At 43.6% G+C, this 19,304-nt stretch overlaps 3 protein-coding genes across 3 annotated transcripts in view; 2 read left to right on the top strand and 1 right to left on the bottom strand.

The window, feature by feature from the left end:
- Window positions 1-416: 416 nt before the first annotated feature.
- ccnp (cyclin P) lies at window positions 417-3,488 on the top strand (the record flags this gene model as incomplete). The annotated part of the gene is made up of 8 exons (XM_080845000.1): window positions 417-470; window positions 738-795; window positions 1,108-1,259; window positions 1,441-1,539; window positions 1,692-1,847; window positions 1,944-2,102; window positions 2,430-2,608; window positions 3,311-3,488. 8 exons carry the CDS (start codon window positions 417-419, stop codon window positions 3,486-3,488), a joined length of 1,035 nt encoding a protein of 344 aa, XP_080701126.1.
- A 5,212-nt stretch (window positions 3,489-8,700) lies between these two features.
- On the top strand, window positions 8,701-11,814 carry LOC308370269 (CLOCK-interacting pacemaker; the record flags this gene model as incomplete). The annotated part of the gene is made up of 3 exons (XM_080844927.1): window positions 8,701-8,872; window positions 9,848-10,002; window positions 10,516-11,814. The coding sequence occupies 3 exons, from the start codon at window positions 8,701-8,703 to the stop codon at window positions 11,812-11,814; spliced, it is 1,626 nt and encodes a 541-aa protein (XP_080701053.1).
- A 2,502-nt stretch (window positions 11,815-14,316) lies between these two features.
- LOC308370345 (sodium- and chloride-dependent GABA transporter 2-like) overlaps window positions 14,317-19,304 on the bottom strand; it is a gene marked incomplete at its 3' end in the record, with an annotated part of 11,398 nt that continues 6,410 nt past the window's right edge. The window contains exons 14-17 of the mRNA XM_080844999.1: window positions 18,096-18,262; window positions 17,835-17,880; window positions 16,673-16,791; window positions 14,317-14,547 (exon numbers count right to left, since the gene is read on the bottom strand). Of these exons, the coding sequence (XP_080701125.1) occupies window positions 14,317-14,547; window positions 16,673-16,791; window positions 17,835-17,880; window positions 18,096-18,262 (563 nt within the window). The remainder of the gene's footprint in view (window positions 14,548-16,672; window positions 16,792-17,834; window positions 17,881-18,095; window positions 18,263-19,304) is intronic.

Genomic DNA, 19,304 nt, shown 5'->3' with positions numbered 1-19,304 from the left:
GATTTCAGTTTTTAGACATCTGTTGCGACTTTGCTATTGTAACAGGTGTTATCTGCTACAATATATAGCCTAGTAGCTTGTAATATTTGCTATTATGTTAGTAAACTCTTTACTTGACAAATGAAGTCTGTGTTTCTTCATTATGGTGTGTCATTGTTAACAGAAATGCCCTATCTCCGTGGCCTATTTCACTGCAGTTTCAGGTATGAGCCTAGTGCATGCAAACATGTAGCATTTCGGTTCCTGTCAGGCATTAGACGGACTAATAGCAATTCGGTCTCCGCCCCTCAATTAACCAATTAGTGGAAATCAACCAACCTTTCTAAGCTTTTAAAAAGTCCATCTTAGGAACGTTGTCATGGAATTTAGGTAGCTGCAGGGCTGTCCAGGTGAATTCGCTTTCTCCGGTTGTAGTCATGGCTCAAACCGGATTCTGCGATTCCAGGCCTCTGTTGGACCTACACAAAAAGGTAGGGCCAGCCACCTGTGGGATTATGTGCTAAAGAATTTTAATAGAAAGGGTTAAGTGAATAACGTCTTAATTTAATTTGTTCATAGCCTGTTTTGAATATGCCATAAGGCTAAGGTAATGCTGACTTCAAACTTGTATTGGTTTGGTATGTCTTTACCTTCCTCCAAAGTTATGACTTCTCTTTCACGACTTTCTTAAGAAGTTAGTGTTTGATAACTTGTAACTGGAGTAATAAACAATTAGTATGAATGTGTGAACCCTGCAGGCAGAGGATACGCGTGTTCCTTTGAGGACTTGGGCTAACGCTTGCCCACCGAAAGAGCGTTGGTCTCAAGTCGAAGATTTTACTACTAGGGGAGTTTTTCTGACTGCAGAACAAGACCGCAAATGGGTAGCCGACACGTCTCTGTTTATCTTTACTAATGCGTAATGGATGTAGCCTTTGTAGACCTATGCAAGTTGAAATTATTTTCTGTTACAGGTTCATGGGTTGCACATGTCCCCAGAAGATGGTTTTATGGGCTACTCTGTACCCAATGTCCGGAGAAGTTCAGGTAGGCCTGCTGTATTTTGTGAACTTGACACCTGTGTGTTGAGTCGGAGTTGTTGTAACCTTACCTGCATTGGCGATGCAGATTGCTGCGAGGAGCCACTACTGTGGCGTATTTCAGGGCTTCAGCATATGCTGGTGCCGGGCCTCCTGCGACATGAGATGGAGCTGGCGATGAGCAAGCTTGGGCTCATCTATGACCGAACGTACGCCTGGGATATTTTCACGACCATGATGGTGGGAAACTAATAAGATATTATTTTTGACCTCGTAATGCATCATTAATGCGCATAAAACATCCAGTCTTCGATAGCAATACTTAACCAGGCTTTGAGCTACTGTGTGTGTGTGTGTGTGTGTGTGTGTGTGTGTGGTGATGGGCTCTGCTTCCTTGTAACCTTTCCCCACTCTCCCTCAGAGGAGTCAGTTACAGCACACGTTTTCTAGTGCAGAGCTACCAGGGGCTTACTCAGAGAAGATGCTGGCGATCCTGATCGATTGGCTCATCCAAGTCCATGTAAGAGACATTGAGGTCCATGTTTAATTAATACAAACTTAGCTGAGTGAGAACATTGCAAACAATTACTGGCTGTGTGTAACAGAAAGCCTAAAAGCTTTACGTTTATGGACTCTATTTGTAGTAATATCTGACTATACCCCACCCTTCAGGAGGTCCTTCACTTCTCTGAGGAGACTCTGTACCTGACTGTGTACTTGCTGAACCGAGCTGTGCGCCTGCTTAAAGTGTCCATCTCCAACTTGCAGCTCCTGGGTGTGGTCTGTCTCTTCCTTGCAGGCAAGAAGGAAGAGTGTTTACTTCCAGAGGTATGCCTAATTTGTTTGATCTGTGAAGGTGCCTGGGTCAGCAGTTCTGTCTAGAAAACCTGATTTCTTTTGGGAACCATAACCCTCCCCACACAGGTGTCAGAGCTGTGTCACCTGATGGAGAACACCTACACCCCACACCAGCTGCTCAGGATGGAGCGGCGGGTTCTCTGTGGCCTGAAGTTTGAGCTCTCTTACACCCCGCCCCTGCACTTCCTGCTTCTCTCTACGTCCATCGCCCAATGCAGCAACCAGGTCTGAATCCAACCAATCGCTCGACAGCCAAGTCAAATTTCTGTTTTGCGTATTGGGCTGTACACTTCTCTGCGCTTGGCCATTACTTGAGTCATTGGAGCAGACAGTGTTTTCAATTGATTAATGTTCCATATTGCTCCATTTCTACAGCTGTTGCCTACTAATTGTAGTTGATTCACTCCTCCAGGTCCATGTATGTGGTTGTGGTCTGTGTGTGACTGAAGCATAGACTGTGTATAGTGGTGGAGGATGAGGCAATAAAATTAGAGATTGGATGACTTCTGTCATTCTGTTCTCTAATCCAATGAACTACTTGACTTTGCCTAGATGGTGTGGATGGCCCGTTACCTATTAGAGCTGTCCCTGCTGGAGGTCCAGTGTGTGGTGTTCCAGCCCATCCACCTGGCTGGTGCCGCCCTACAGCTGGCCCGTTGTGTCCTGCAGGAGCCCCCGACACCCGAGGGTGACACGGCCTGGTGCGTCAGCTCCAGTATCTTTGTGGGCAGGTGAGCTGTCAGGAGATCCGGATCACTTGAGATGGGTCATAGGACCTGATGTTAGCATGGTGGTTTGTGTACACCATGATCATCATTGTGTGACTCTTGCTATAGAATCACAGGGCGGCCATCACAATGTAATTCGGAGTAGAATGTAATCCATTTTGTATTTGCTGGGGACCTCTGACTCATTGCTAGGGTTACTAGCTGGTGCGTGAATGCATCTCAGACTTGTGTTCAACTCAATATTAGATTGTTCCATGACATCACGGATAACTCCCAATGTCAATATGCATCCTCCTCCATGTTTGATGGGGGACATGGTGCTGCTAAGAATAGACATGAAAATTATATTTCCATGGCTGACTCTTTTCTTCAAAAGTCCATACACAAAATACACTGAACATTCCAATCCTTCTGATTATTATTATTATTATTATTATTATTATTATTATTATTATTATTATTATTATCATCATCTTCTCCATTATTTCCCATCAAGATACAGATGAATTTATATGTGCACAATTTAACAAAAGTAACACAACAAAGGCTTTTTGAAGACTCAGAGTGTTGCATGAAATTCTAAAGACTGTGCCTGGTATGCCTTCTCATAACATTACTGCCTTCTTATAGCATTACTTGTGTAGGTATGACTTGATTGTTTGCTTGGTAAGAGCGTTCTCTTCTTTTGTAAATGTTGTCTTGCAGTGAGGCCACTCTCCTGGCCATCATGAGGATTCTAGCTCTGGCTGCTGCCAGGGCACCCATTGGAAGCACGAGGGCCTCCTTCCTCAAGTTTCGCACCGACGACACCATGCATGTCAGCAAGCACCCAGCCTTGATGACTGCCCCTAGCCTGCTCAAGGTGCCTGGTCTGCAGACCTAGGGATTTTCGCCCCCATTACTTGGTGCCTGTGAGGATGGGAAGGCCCTCCTTTGGCTGTGGTGCAGAGTACAGCACTTTCCCCAAAGATGAGAATGAGGAGCAAAGCGCCTCTGCAGTCATCCCATGCACATGTGTTGCTGAGATGGTTAGAATGTAATGAGGAACCAAATTTGTGTTTTATGTATGCAAAAAAAATGTCTAGTTTTAAATGTTGCAGTGCAGTCTGGTTCTACTCAACCACTGTTAATGGAGTATATGCAAAGATGACTTGATCTCAGCACTTTAAAATGTCAATTGCTAGTGGTTTGTACGTGAATGCGTTTTTTTTATGTGAAAAATAAATATACATGCTTCAAAATATCTACATGAGACCTGTATGATCTTGGTTGGAAACGCGCCTTATTATGCGAGTACCTCACATGAACATACCAGTGTATGCCTCGCAGTGGCGGCGCCAGAGATTTTTTTCTGGTGGTGCTATGGGGGTGCTCGGCGTTTTACTGAGGGTGCTATGAAATTAGGGTGATAGCATATGAGTCATTTTTCTCTACTACAACACCTCCCCACCATATCGTCACATATGTTTACACGTTTGATCTCTAACGCGTCTTTGGGGTACATAAAAAGCGTCATTCAAATCGATCGTATTATTATTATTATCATTAGGCTACTTCTGACGGACGCGCACAAAACCGCGTTCATCTCCGACGGTCAAAATGGATGCAGCATGTTATAGATAACGTAATCCCAAATACTTCACTTACTTCAGTGTGTGGATTAAAGTTTGCGCCAGATGACTACCAGGTCACCACTACCATGTGCGACAAATTAAACTAAATTAAACTAAATTCAATACACTTCTAACTAAAGACGGCAGATTAGAATATGAGATAGAATTAACTTAAACAGGCAAAGAGTCAGAAATGCTTTCAAAAAGTGTATATTATTTTAGGTCACACTCACAATCAATAAAAACATGAATGACACCAAACAGTAGGCACTCAAAACCACAATAATAAGAGATCAAAAAGTGTATCAAAAAGTGCACACAAAACTATGCTTAAAACATCCCTTAATTGTTTCCTAATCATTTCTGCCATTACATTGATGATCTCATTCTGCACGTCATGGTGCACATACCGTAAATCCTCCAATTGTGGCCGGGATTCAATTAGAAGCCGGGCTTCAGATAGTAGCCGGGGTCGTGGTCCATACGAACAATAAAGGCCGGGCCCCGAATACAAGCCGGGGGTAAAATAAAGTAGCCTATTACTGCAGCATCAGTCCTTCGGCTCAAAGTAGGCATCACAATTTAATTGAATGCATTTCACAAATAGATGTTCTCCTCATGTTTAATATTATATTATGTAATATTGTTGGCTAATTTCATGGGCTGTTTGCAATAAAAAAAAGAAATTTCCCCACGTAGGACTACTAGGCGAATGTTTAGCCTAAATGCACGTATCGTATAGCCTACTGTTGTTTATCTGTAACGTTTTAGTTGGCTAGGTTACTTTTTCCAGAAGGGATCATAAAACAGTTGTAGACTTACGTAACTTTGATATTAAATTCAAAGAGATGGTGTATGCTGATTGATTGCTGAAGAACATTCGGGAGAAAAAGCAGCAAAGAAGTTTGACATTGACCCGAGACGAATGCGATAGGCTACGACTAGCAGGTGGAGGTAGAAAGAAAGTTAGGCTGGATATCAAACCAGGTCGTTGAATACATTTTTTCAGTCCGCGATAAGCATAATAGCCTAGAGTGTCTAGAAAAATGATTCAAATCAAGGCTTTGGGAATCTTTTTCTCCGTGACTGACAGTGGAGACCATAACTCCGATGTTTATTTTTTACGTTGACACACCGCACCTAAAGCGCTACGCGATGTGCAGGAAGTGTTGAACGCATATGCAATGAATTAGATTAGCCTACTGCAATTATGCCCATTATTTAAATAATACAATTCTATAACAGAAGATAAGTAAGAAATAAAGGCCTGCCCCTAATACAAGCCTGCCCCAAATAAAGGCCGGTGCGCTGTGCAGCCTAAGTAAATACAAGCCCCGGCCACAATTGGAGGATTTACGGTACTTTGCATTTGACGGGTTGTTATCTAAATTTTTCTAAACGGTTTTATCAAATTTTCCAATTACAGATAGCAACTCGCGGACATTACCCCTGTTTGCTGAATCCTCATCTTCAATGTGGCCTCGCTGTGAGATCCCCTGACAAGCAGTGTAGCGCAAGCTTTCCACAACATTTTTGTAATATTGGTCTTTTCGGACCATCCTGGGCGTTCATGCTTAAGTCACCCAGGGTGCTAGCAGCATGGCTAGCAGCACCCTCAGTAGAGGTGAAGGGTTGACTTGGACCAGGACGTTCCTCTTCTTCTACATCAGAATCAGAATCCAATACCTCTTGCATTTTTTCTTCCTCTTGAACATCTTATTCAACTCGAGGAAATTTGCGGATCAAATACCGATCCATTTTCGTGATTTTGTGAACGCTTGACTTAGAATTGACCGATCGCGAGGATTACTGTTACTTAGCCTACTACTCATTGAACAATCACGTTCACACGCAACGTGTCTGTGTCGTGCTACGTGAACAATCTGTTTATTTCAATCTGTTATTTTCTTTTGTGATTCAAATATTATTATCACACAATACATTTTATTAAGAACTCAGAATGAAATTAAATAACAATAATAGGCCTAAATAAACCATTATTTTCTTGGGGGTGCTATGGGGGTGCTATGGCCAATCTAGGGGGTGCTCTAGCACCCCCTAGCCCCCCCCTGGCGCCGCCACTGATGCCTCGTGTGCATGAGTGTACTACTCTGGGTGAAGGGAATGAAGCGAACACGGAAAACGTATTGCTTGGCGTGTAGGTTTTTTTTTTTTTTCTAAAATCCTTGACATCTCCGAACATTACCCGATTTGAAAAGTACATGTGTGGGTATACACGGCTCTACATGTGCGCCTGTTATCCTAGTCACGCCCCTGACGAAGTGCGCTCACATGTCGATGCACACCCGAGCAGTGGATTGGTGCTTTGCCGCTTAATGCGTCATTTTCCCCTGCGAGAACCACGTGGCAGAGTTGTAGACCAGCTGACGGCCGAATGACCGCACATTTTCAAGGCGCGTGTATTGGTGCCGTCCCTCCTACAGACTTTGACGCTTTCGTTTTTTCCCAGCCCATTGTCGTTGTGACATGGCTTTTTGGTGCACACTGTTGTCACACTCTATCTTTGTTGACCACTCATTCGCTTTTTGTTTCATCTCATATTCTAGTCTGTCAGATCTGTTCAAAAAAATACCTATTGGGTAGTGTCTTGATGGGTTTTACAAGGATGAGAGTTTCAGCAAAACACATTATTATTCTTACTTTATACTATTCTTATTCAAGCACCCAGGCTCAACTGATGGAGAACCATGGTTGCGTAATTTGACTTCACAGACCAGACTATTAATTGACTCATGCATTTAACTCGCCAGGAAAGGCACATCGTGTATGAACAGGCTTACATAGAACGGTCAACATGTGCGTTCAAATCTGGTAAAACACATTTATTGGCTTTCGCAGTCGGTGTTGTCGCCCCCACCTATTGCTTGTGAATCGAGGTCCAAGCTGTCTGGGGCAGCGAGTCGCGGGTGTCTTGTCCCACCCCTACACGTGACTTTTCATAGGATTGGCCGAGCTGTCGACTGTCTTGCGTCACTTGCTTTTGGGCTGGTATTGGAATGAATCCCATCGTCATCATCGGGAAGAGGGGATGTCAATCAGTGGAGGGGCAGTGAAAGAGGCGGGGCTTGATTCAGGTGGAGTGCCCACCCGAGCAAACCGCTAACTTGCTTCTTTGGTAGACCATCGCTACAGGTATCAATTCCATGAAGAGGCTAGGTAGACCTGGCCCTTCTTCAGTGTCATCAAGATGATACGGCACAAGAAAAACAGTGAAAGAGGGAGCTAGTTGGGTGTCGAAAAGGACTGTAGCGGAGGACATTGTAGTAAGACAATCTTTGGGTGCAAAGTGAGTTGTTTCCCTTTTTAAAGGTAAGTTGGCTGTGATTATTTGACAATAACAATTTCCCTAGTGCTCTCATCCTTTCGCTGTCGACAAGTTACTTTTGTTATAAGATAAACAAACCAATATGAATCTGTTAGCACACTCTTTCTGCACCGTTGTCTCTCTCGCATGCGGGGTCGGAAAACAGCCGCGCTTTTCATATGCTACGGCTAGACATTCTACCATCTGTCTGCCTAAATGTCTTAAAGCATGGGGTGTCTTATTTACGACCGAGGAAAATTGAAGTATAGACCGTGAGAGTGTCGGCACTCTGAGCCAAGTTGTAGTATTACATAACACTCGGTGAGGGCGGGGCGACATCGCGGGGGACTGAGCGCAAATATAAAGGTGTACGAGTGAAAAGTCTACTTTCAAAACAACACGTGTGTACAGTCAAACTGTAACGATCCTAGTGTCAATATAACACTTGAGTACACGTTTGAAAGTTTTGTTTATTGTAGGCCAATACTCTGTACAGATGTGAAATCTAGTGTACCCTCTTGGTAAACCTTGTCAATGTGTACTCAGGTGATTTAAAGTAAATTCTGATATAGACTTTGTTAAGTCCCACATCTCTAAGAAGGTGCCCAATGAGAGAAGTTGTCCCATCATTTTAGTAATTCTTCAGACATCCTCGACAGTTATCTTATTGATCGCAAGAACTGATAGACAGACTGATGTATGGAATTGAGGTATTTGTGCTGTTTCCAGTCCTCAGTTCCATATGTTTCACATTAGGATCTATTTAACAGACAACTGTCTTGGTTAGACTGAAATACAAATGATTCGGCATGATTTGGCCAGAAGCTTAAATTGTTTTCGTGTGAATTACCATCTCTTGTTAGCGAGACTCTTTATATTGTGCTTCTGTATGGTGTTATTTTTTTTCTTACTGCACCTCTCCCTCCCTCCCTCTCTTGCTCCTCTTTCTCTCTACTTTCCATCTCTTATGTAACTTTCTAAATTTATTTGTGTGCAGTCAGATGTGATGCAGCCATGCATCATCCTCATCTGTCAATGTGTTTCTGTGTTAACTCACAGCATATATCATGTTTGCATACATGTGACTGCATACGTGGGCTGGTTCTGAGCTCTTTAATCTGCCCTGGCATTGTTGTGTGCCGCTTCCAGGGCCCAGGATGCCCAAGGAGAAGGAGCAAGGGGAGCGGGTGCCGCGCATGGCCAGCAAAAATGCCAAAGAAAAGAGTAACAGTGCCACACTGCTGGCCGTCCGCGCCAAAGCCCAGGCTGAGCAAGAAGCCCGAGGCCGCAGCTCGCGCTGCAGCTCCGAAAAGGACTCCGGGTACTCAGGTATGGGATAGAGCACCTTTCTCTCTCTGACACACACACACACATTCAGACTGACTACCTAACTGTTTTCTGTGGGAAGTCACATTTTCACTCACATACATACTTCCTCACTCTCACACACACACACACACACATAAACATGCCATCTGCTACTGTGACGTTGGAGCTCAGTCATCCCCAGCAACTCCATGTGAATGGATTTATGCCATTGATTCTTGAAATATGCACGTAAGATGCCTGAAGGCAGCCTGAAAGCAGTCTCACACAGACTGGCTTCTTGATCAGGCCTCATACCACCTGCTGCTTGCTTGCACCCTATCTTAAGTGTAAGTTGTTAAGTTATTCAAGCCTGTTATAAGCTGTTCATGAACTCAGATCTCATGCTGACATAACAGAAGACACACATTCTTTAAAAAGAGTGTGCAGTCTAGATCCATTAAGGGTCCTTTGGCTTGTTAAGACAGACAAACAAGTACTTTAACTGTTACCCTTTTAGCATCTTTCACTTTAGAATCATGGCGTTCTATAGTGAAAATGGGTTTTTGGAAAATGTTCTGTCAAGAACATCTAGCATTGTTCACAAATGTTGATTTATTATCAACAGTTTTTATTACTGGGACATTTCTGAGGGGTATAACATGACAAAAGAGACATTTCTGAGGGATATAACTTAAAAAGAGAGTTAATTCTGAGAGGTATAACATGAAAAAATTGTTGCTGTAAAGGCTCTTTGTCGATTGTCTGCAACCAATGATTTTGTTTCTCTCTTATCAGCTGAGATAGCCACCCCCTCTGTTATCATAGCACTCTCTTTATTTTTCTCCCTATTTCTGTCTGTCTCTCTCTTTTTCTTTCACTCATTTTCTCTCTCTCTCAGTCTCTATCAACTCTTCCTTCATTGAACCAACCTGTCTCCACCATTCCTCACTTGTCCTTCGAGTCTTATTCTCTTGTTTTTCTGTTTCCGTTTTGCAGACACCGGCTCAGATTCCTTGCACGGGTACCAACGCAGCAGGCAGTCCAAAGCCAAGGACAGTCACCAAGTTTCCCATCAAGGCAATGCCATGTTGATGCCTGGGAATACCGAGCTTACACCCATCTTCATAATCAAGAATGTGGTTCTCAAACAGGTGAGGGAAATATTCAAACATTATTTGACATTTGTTAGAGTGAAGACCCTTTCTGATGCTCAGTGAAAGCATTGGCTTAGTCTATTCAGAACTTGGGAATGTTAAGTGTCTTGTTTGATTATAACTTAGGAATATTATAGCTCCCTAAAAGCCTGTGTTCACTTACTCTGTGTGTTTAATGAAGATAGAGGCCTGCTGGTAACCAGACAGGTGCATCTTCTGTAGTTTCTTTAACGTATGTATGTATTCAGAAACTAATGTATAACATGATTGCATTGTGTGATGGACATTTTCTCAACCTTTTTACGGACAACAGAACAGTTGCACTGAGACAGTCACAGGTAGTTAGTTAATGTCCCTGCATATCTCTTTTGTTATTTGAAAAGTCCTTAAGGAATTGTCCGTTCTACTAGATATTAATCTTGAGACAAGAGGACCAAATGTGTCGAGTGAATATTGTCTCCCTCCTCCTTTTTTCTCTCTCTGTCTCTTTTCCTTTTTCTTTCTCTTTAGCCAGTACACATGGGTCAGGAGCAGCTCCTCCAGGCTCCTTTGCCCTGGGGCGGTGCAGGGACCAATGACCAGGGCTCGACCCACGTGCTCCTCCTGCAGCAGCCCGAGGTGACCTCTCAGGCCCCCATGCACCTCCTTAAGCCCCAGCCCAGGAGGGCCGACGGTGGGGGCAAGAAGAGCAAAGCCACCTACCTCCCTATCCTCAACTCCTACCCCCGCATCGCCCCCCACCCCAGCAAGAAGACAGATAAGACCACAGGGGTAGGTTGCGGTGCTAATTGCAGGAACAGCAGCTTGGGTGGTGGTGGTGGTGGTGGTGTCAGCGGCGGTGGTGGCACAGCTGAGGACTACTGCCAGAGCAAGAGGGTGTGCACAGAGGGGAAGCGCGAGGAGGTGTCTACCACTTCCCAGCCACCCAAGAAACACGTCCACAAGCAGCCAGAAAGCAGGGCCCACTCCCATGCCTCCCACATCCGCTCCCACTCCTCCTCCCAGGATCACTCTCTCCCTGGAAAGAACCGCGAGATCCCCTCCCACGTGAGACGTAGCCCGTTCCCTCCCTCCAGCCCCTCCACCTCCGCCAGCCTGGGCTCACCCTCGGTGTCCAGCACAGAGACGGCCTCTCCGCCTTTGTCCCATGAACTGGCTGCACCTCTCCTCCGGTCCTCCAAGGGGCAGCATCGGCAGAATCAGCAGCAGCACAAGCACAACTCGGCTCACGGATCGCTGTCGTCCGGCCCGGGGCACCATCGGCGCTTCCTCAACACGGCGCAGATCCTGAGCCAGTCTGGGCTGCTGGACATCACGCTGCGCACACAAGAGCTGCTGCGGCAGAGCTCGGCCAACGAGCGTGACATTGCCCAGCTGCGCCAACACACCCAGCTGCTGTGCCAGGCTGCCCAGGCATACCCAGCCTCACCTGATGCCTGGGGTCTGGTCCACCAGGCCATGGTGGAGTCCGGGCACTACCCCAGCCTGGGGCTGGATAGCTGTGGCAGCAAAAACAACCACTGCAGCCCGCCGGCACAGGTCCAGGCCGAGGCGGACACCAGCAGCAGTGGCGGCAAGGCGGACGTGGTTGTCTCCCTGGCGCTAAGTCACAACCGCCACGAGGAGATGGCACCACCGTCACCGCTCCTGGCTCCCATGGATGACATTTCCCTGGACTTGCCTGCTCTGGACCAGAATGGGCACACGGCCTTGTTCATGGGGCACAGTAGGGGACAGGGCACCATCGCCAGATCACTGGATGATCTCCTCATGCCCCCGGACAGTTCCACCCACAGTCACCTGCTTTAGACGGCATCCCATGTGCGTAGGACTAAGCTTACCAATCAGCCTCATGTGAGGGCAGAGCAAAGAGAATGGGGCCAATTGAGTCTTCATTTTTTTCTTCTTTTTAATAAAGCCCTACTTTCTGATTTGGTATGAGCACCTGGCTGTGGTTTTCAAGTTGCCGTTCCTATAGTGACTCAATTTCCCTCTAGCTCGACTCAATGGTTCCTGTGCCATCTTTCCTACTTTCAAGAAGAATCGCCCACTTTCACTCCCGGAATCTCATCAGATGCCTCTGACCAGATCAACCAATGTAAAAGCAGAACATAATGCCATGGGATCATGATCTCCATGTTGCAGAGGAGAACCTCACAAGTCGTCAGTGACCTTCATGAGTGAATGGTTGGGAATGGAATCTCTGTGCCGACATGTTTTTTTTTTTATTTTTTATCCATAATATGCATGCCAATTGCTGGACTGGAGCGATCGCTAGTACAGTCAGTTGTCCTCTCATATAGATTTGCTGCCGACTGGTCTTCTACAGCAGAACTTATGTTAAAGAACATTCTACTGATATAAGAGAAATATCACCTTTTTTAATGCTTCTTTCTGATTTCCATTGATCTTAACTGTGAGGCCTTGCAACTGCAAATGGAGGCAGGCAGCTAGTGACTTTGTCTCCTGTGATGTGTTAATGAAGGACACTTAGAATATGCCTGTTAGAGAGGTTTTTATCTTCTTTTTTTCTTTCTTTGTGTGTGAAATCTGTTAAGGGATTTAAAAGACAAAGAGGGGACTATTTACCATTACACAATAACTCTTTTGGTTTTCAATGAAATGCTGACCATTTTGTCTATCCTGAGCTCACCATGCAGATAGCTTGTGTGTGAACAGCCTGACTCAAAAACTCCCCATCGAAGCTCTCCCGGTTGGAAGTTGTCAAGACAACGTGGTTTATTCCTTCCGTCTTTACCAGAAGCCTGGTTTAAGTAAAGTTTCATTGACAGCCTTATTTAACCTATTAATATCTGCACCCTCCTCTACTCTTTCTCCTTATAAGGATTCTTTGACAGCACATTTTTATACACTTGGCTTAACCTCAAAAGTAATAGATTAATGTGGATGTGGTAATATTGATATATTTGTATATCCTGATTGAAGAAGATTTGTTATATGTCCGTGAGGGGACTCCATTTCATTGCTCTGTAGCATTGTCATTCATCTTGCCTTTGCCACCTCGGATATGTTGCCATGATGTATCACATCCTTGGGAGAGAAAGAGAAATTTGCAGATTTTCTTGTAAGTGATTCTCTTTTCATGGTATTTTTTTTCATGTAGGCCTGTCAGTTTGGCTTTAAGTGTGTAGATTATAGATTAAATAACACCAAGCCTTGAACTTTACTCTGGTAAATCCATGCAGTAATGTAGACTTAGTCGTCGGAGCTAAGCTTTTATTATTTTTGTAGCTTTCTTGCCAGTGAATGAAAAGTTGGACCTCCTTCAGAATAGCCACACTTGTGATCTCAGCATAGCACATGGCATCAGGTTAAACATTTGCCAGACACAAGCAGAGCTTTCTATTCATGAAGTATACATTGAACAGGAATCATAACCATTTTTATCAGTTTTTATCAAAGCATTTGAAAATGTAAACGCACAACGGCTCTTACGGATGCAAGTGATATAGAGTCGTGCACATTTTTGGTTGTTTTCAACATGTTTGGCCGAGTGGAATTGTTAAGCTCAGGTTTGAAGATAATGGTTTGACACTGGTTGTGCTTACGAGAGAAGTGTGTCTCTTCTTATTTTTCCCTGTGTGTTTATATGGAATGTTTCCTTAACACACAAAACACAAAAATCACTAAGATGCACATCCCCACATGAGAAGACAATAAATCTGCGTGATGTTTCCAACAGCAGTGTGCTCAGTTTGTTTTCTTCATCATGTTTTACAAGAACCCTTGTCCCGGTTTAGCTCTCGGGTGTTTTTGTTTTCACAGCAATCGTACAGCACCTCATTATCCCTCCCAGTGGACGTGTATTATGTTCTGTATTTAGTAGGGTACAAGAGGTTCTGTGTGTGCATGCTGGTCTTTGGTATATACTTTTCTACTTCCTTTATTATTAATAATACAATTTAAGTCTTGTGACACATCAATGTTGTCTCCAAGGTAACCGGACATGGTTGGCACGACACAAGGAAAGGAGAAAAATTGAGTTCCCTGCTAAACAACACGGTGTCCTCACCCTCAGCTGCTAGAGAGATTTGAAAAATTGATGGCTTTACACATGACCAAATGTGCTTGAAGAGATGTGGCCTTTACTTTACCACCACATTTATTTGAGTGATTTATTAGAATATTAGAGGCACTGTATAAATCCTGCACATCCATCATAACAATGCACTCTGGCATTTATAACGCCTGGGGAGCCTGCTTGTTCAGCACTATCATAAGCTGAGGTGATATGATTGTATTTTGTTATGCAGTATCTTTTTTATTTTAAAACCACAGAATTGCTGTATTTTACATTTGTTGCCACACTTTGTTTAAATGGTTGATACGATCCCTGCACATATCTTTCCTGATAGCCAGGACGCTCACCTGTTTAGGATTTTCTTTCCTAGTCCCTAGCAAGAACAGAGCCACCACAGGAGCCATTAGAATCGAAAGGAAGGCCATCATCCAGCCTGGGGACATATACATGCGGTTGTAGGTCAGGGGCTCGTACTTCACCATAGAGCCAACGAAGGCCATCTGAGGGAGAGAGAGAAGTAATATCAGGATGTCCTTGCTTGCACAAAGACTTGATCACGGTGTGAGGTCACATGTGCTCAAAGTCCATGATATCGCCATCTGTTGGTACATGTTGAGCATATGCTTAAGGTCAGGCGTTAACTTTTTAAAATATTATAAATGCTTTCATTTAGATTCGTAATGAAAGTAAAAGATTTGATTAGAGAAGGTGGAAAAATAAGAATTGTGGATCCATGTCAATCAAAAACAGAACCCCAGTAATATCCCAATGATGTCATACAGATGCTTCCTACAGATCCCAGAGCAGAATGGATTAATTGCAGAAAACAGTTGAAACAGCCAACGTGTTTTAACTCGTTTAAACGTCCTTTAGATTCACATATGGTACATAGGGTTTGGTTTGTTACAGGCACATTACAGGCACAGTAGTGGAAGATAAGCAGTATGTACATTCAACCCTGCAAAGTTATGATTGGGTTCAGTCACGACAAGACATTTATTTTATCTCCCTCAACTAACTTAATGCCTATCATTCAAGGAAAGTGTTCTCTCCGCTTACCGCTCTGTCTTGCTATCTCTGTCTCTCTCACCTCGGTAATGAAGACAATTCCACTGCAAAAACAACAAAAGACAGTAGACCGGCAGGAATATTTCTCTTCGTCCCAAGTCTCCGCAGCAAACTGTCACTGATGTCGCCGCTGCTTTGATGATGGTGAACTGCAGGTGATATAATCAGAGGAACTTAATGCTTACCTGAGGAATGAGATCTGAGTTCAAATTGTTTCCATATCTTCAAACTTACGTTAAAGATAACCAAGGCAGTGTGTGCTCTTCTGGTTCCATGTTATCTTTTGGGTGTGTGGGTGCGTGTGGAGGGTCGGTCTGATTCTTGTTGTGCACATACTGTATGTCTCAATTGTTGTCACCTGTGTATCCAGGCCAGGGAGAAGGAGAATGAAGAAGAAGCAGACCGCCCACAGCTGTGGAAAAGGCATCATGGCAACAGCCTGAAGGGACGTGATGAAGGCCAAACCAAGACCTGAGAGACGCAGAAGAATATTAAGTACTATTCTTTAAATTCCATCAATAATGGCATGATGTACATAAACCATGCTTTTTCAATTATACCTGATTCTGCCACTTTCTAAATGGGAGATCCGAAATCATAAGCCATCAAGCCCAACTCTGAGAAAACTGCGAATCCAGCCACAAAACTGGTCCCACTGTTCAACACTGCCAGCCAAAAACAGCCCCCTGCAGACAATACAAGGTGTTAGTAAATACACCACATGTTCCTACTGTGACGCCGGCATGCTTTGTGAAATGAAAGAGAGAGATGAAAGAGAGTTTGATCCAGTCTGTACCTTGCCCTGCATGTGTATCCATTTAGCAGAAAGTAATGGCTGCATCGCAATGTGTGCTTTCCATGTTTAGCACACATAACCACCACCACTACCGTTCAAACCACAGAAATACGTTGGGGCAACTGTGCTATTTGAGCGGTTTCCTCGCCTCCATTTATGTCTTTGTTTGTGTTTTTCTGCTCTTTATTAAAGCAGTCTATTTTGTAGATCGTTTTAACCTCTGCATTGCCTCAGGTTAACCAGGTGTGGTGCTGTGTTAAAACCAGTGGAAGCCAGAAAACTGGTCACAGGGTGTAAATCTGTGATTTGGCTCACATGCGGCAGATATTGAGGTAGGGGTTAGGGCTGCCCAGCACTGTATGTGTGCACCGACACAAACTGAGGGAGAAAAAGATTTGGGTTCCTGCCTCCAGTCATGCCTGCCGCAAATAAACAAACTATGATAACTTTGACCTTTGACACCTTTGATGAACAACACCTTCTTTGGCCGTAAATACATTTGCATTCCAGCTGATTTGTTGTCATCAGTTAGATTAGATAGACTTCCTGGTGCAACCTAATGCATTTAAATGTAGTGAAAGGTGTTTTTTTTTTTTTGGTCAAACCTATTTTTGGAAACTAGAAGGCATGATATTTTGTGGACTGTAGATTAAATTGTTGTGTCATAATTTAGCATGTATGAGTAATAGAGGCCACACAGAGTTTATCATAAACTTTTAATCCAGGCAAGTGTGTAATCAGGTGTGCATGCATATGTGTACCTGAGGCTCTAACAGCTTTGAGGGCTCTGGGTACAGGTAGTAGGTGACCCCCTGCAGAACTCCAGGTAGAGTCAGTCCTCTGATGAGCAGCACCAGCAGCATCACGTAGGGGAACGTGGCTGTGAAGTAGACCAGGGAGACACGGGGGAAAACAGCACAGAAAACCCAGCAGGAAACATCCGACATGTGACTGACAGTCATGCACCCCAACACAGTAGAGTGGCTGATGAGCCAACTCTATATTTGAATGTGATTGAGGTCATGAGATGACCGTGCTGGATCACACTTAGAACAGGAACAGCAGTGAGGGAAGTGTGAGGGAGACGCAGATGGCATGAGCAGGCACGTGTAGGCATGTGGGTGCTGCTGGATGTCTGCAAGGGGAAATGCAGCTACGAAAAGTGCCCAAACGAGCACTCTATTCATTTCAGTGGGTTATGCAATCTTTCTGGTGTGTGTGTGTATGTTTGAAAAAGAGCAAAGATGGAGAAAGATCTGAGTCAGATCATTAACAATATGCATGTTACAAAATGTAACAACAACATTATGTTGAACTAAACTGAGTCATAAGCAGTTGTCACATTGTCAATGCGGCTAAAACAATGCCAAAAATCTAAAAAATTGTATCTAACAGAAACTTTTGCAGTTCAATACTGGTATTTCAAATGTTACTTGACTGGAAGTCCTGCTTACCTGTACCGTATTATGGTACAAGATTTCCTTTTTTTTTTTACCTCCATCTGATCTTTATAAAGGACTTTCTGTTCAAGTATGACAACTTGGTTAGCTTTCTGTGCTTTTTGTGGTTGACAACGCATGTCACACATCTGGTCTGAGTGAGATCATTCATGGTCGTTAATCATTCACTAGTTGCCAGTCCTACACTGTTGACATGAACCCTCGCAGCGTCTTGTGTAGGGCATGAGGGAGTGCTTGTAGCCTTTTGGAGACTGTTTGTTTGTAATTTTACAGGTAAGTTGGGTTTTTTATTTAATAGTAATCAATGACACCAGAACATTAATTCCATTTTTATTTTATTTTTTTAAACATAGAGAGGGATAAAGGTTACAGGCATGTAGTGTCTCAAAACAGTGACATTGGTGCCCCTCCCAAGTTTCATTACTTTCTCTCATTTATTCTCTTTGGTCATCCAAGACCACACCGTTGACCTCTTCCTGTGATGTCATTTCCTGAAGCTGACTCTGTGTCTGGGTCAAGGGTGAATCATCCACAGGGTTACACAGGTGATTTCAGCACTATCATAAGTTGAGGTGATATGATTGTATTTTGTTATGCAGTATCATTTTATATCATTATTATTTTAAAACCACAGAACTGCTGTCTATGACATTTATTGTCACACTTTGTTTAAATAGTTGGTACAATTCCTGCACATATCTTTCCTGATAGCCATGACACTCACCTGTTTAAGATTTCCTTTCCCGATCCCCAGCAAGAACAGAGCAACCACAGGAGCCATTAGAATCGAGAGGAAGGCCATCATCCAGCCCAGCACGTGCACCCAGCCTGGGCACACATACGTGCGGTTGTAGGTCAGGGGCTCTACACCATGGCGCCAACGAAGGCCGTCTGAGAGAGATTAGAAAAGAGGAGGGGGAACAGTGTGGTTAATTGGCACACATGTCTGTTTTCTCTGAGTTAGGCAAGAATGATGGCACTGCTAAATAAATATTTTGTTGCTTTTTTTCACTCTGCAGCTGTGGTGAAATAAGATCATTTATATGGGCAAGCAAATTCCACACTAATTTGTATGACATTACAGGTTTTGGCAAAAGGACAAATGTCAGTACATTTTGTTTGTTCATAGACATGTTCTGTTCTGTGATTTATTTTCATTTGTAACAACAGTAACTTTCCAAGGCTTTCCTGACTCACTAGATGCTAATGCCATCTTGTAGTGATTATGATTTTATGAGAGTTTCTTGCTAACCACTCAAAATTACAGTTTTTTTAATTATTTTAATTGAAGTTAACAACAGTGCACAACGACATAAGAACATGTGTGTGTGTCAAGTACATACTTTAGACAAAAACTGTTATGTCTCTGACCCCACTTTCGATGTTTTAAGTGTTTAAAATCAGTGGGTTCACAGAGACTCACCAAGGACACCAGAGGCATGAGTTACAGTATCTCCAGCACCCAGACCATGGGGCTGGGCCTCACCCCAGTCATATCCTTAAGGATGTCATACAGATGCTCAGTACCTGAAGGAAAGATTATTCAGGCCAGAGAATGGAATGGCGCAATTTATAAAGCAGAAGGAAAGCTGTGAATGATAAGCCAATTAATGAATTCTATAACTATGTGAAGATATACGTTTAGATTGTGTGATGATAGCTGAATTTGTGATGTTTTGGCTGTTCTCCGCCTAATTTTAACTTTAATAATTTTAACAATTATTTGTTAATTTGTATCAACTTATCAATAGGGTAAATTGCAACCCAAGCAAGACTTCTTACCACTGAAACTGAAGCGGCATGAGAACATGAAGTTCAAAGAGGAGAGGATGTTATACACTATATATAATCTAATGTTGTACGTAACTTACCAAATATCCATCACATTGTAAAGGAGAGTAAGGCAGACAGGAAAAGTAGGCAGGCCCCATTT

This window comes from Sprattus sprattus (genome assembly GCF_963457725.1).
Source record: "Sprattus sprattus genome assembly, chromosome: 9".
Lineage (NCBI taxonomy): Eukaryota > Metazoa > Chordata > Actinopteri > Clupeiformes > Clupeidae > Sprattus > Sprattus sprattus.
The sequence above is the reverse complement of the archived record's forward strand: the minus strand, read 5'-3'. Positions and strand labels throughout refer to the sequence as shown.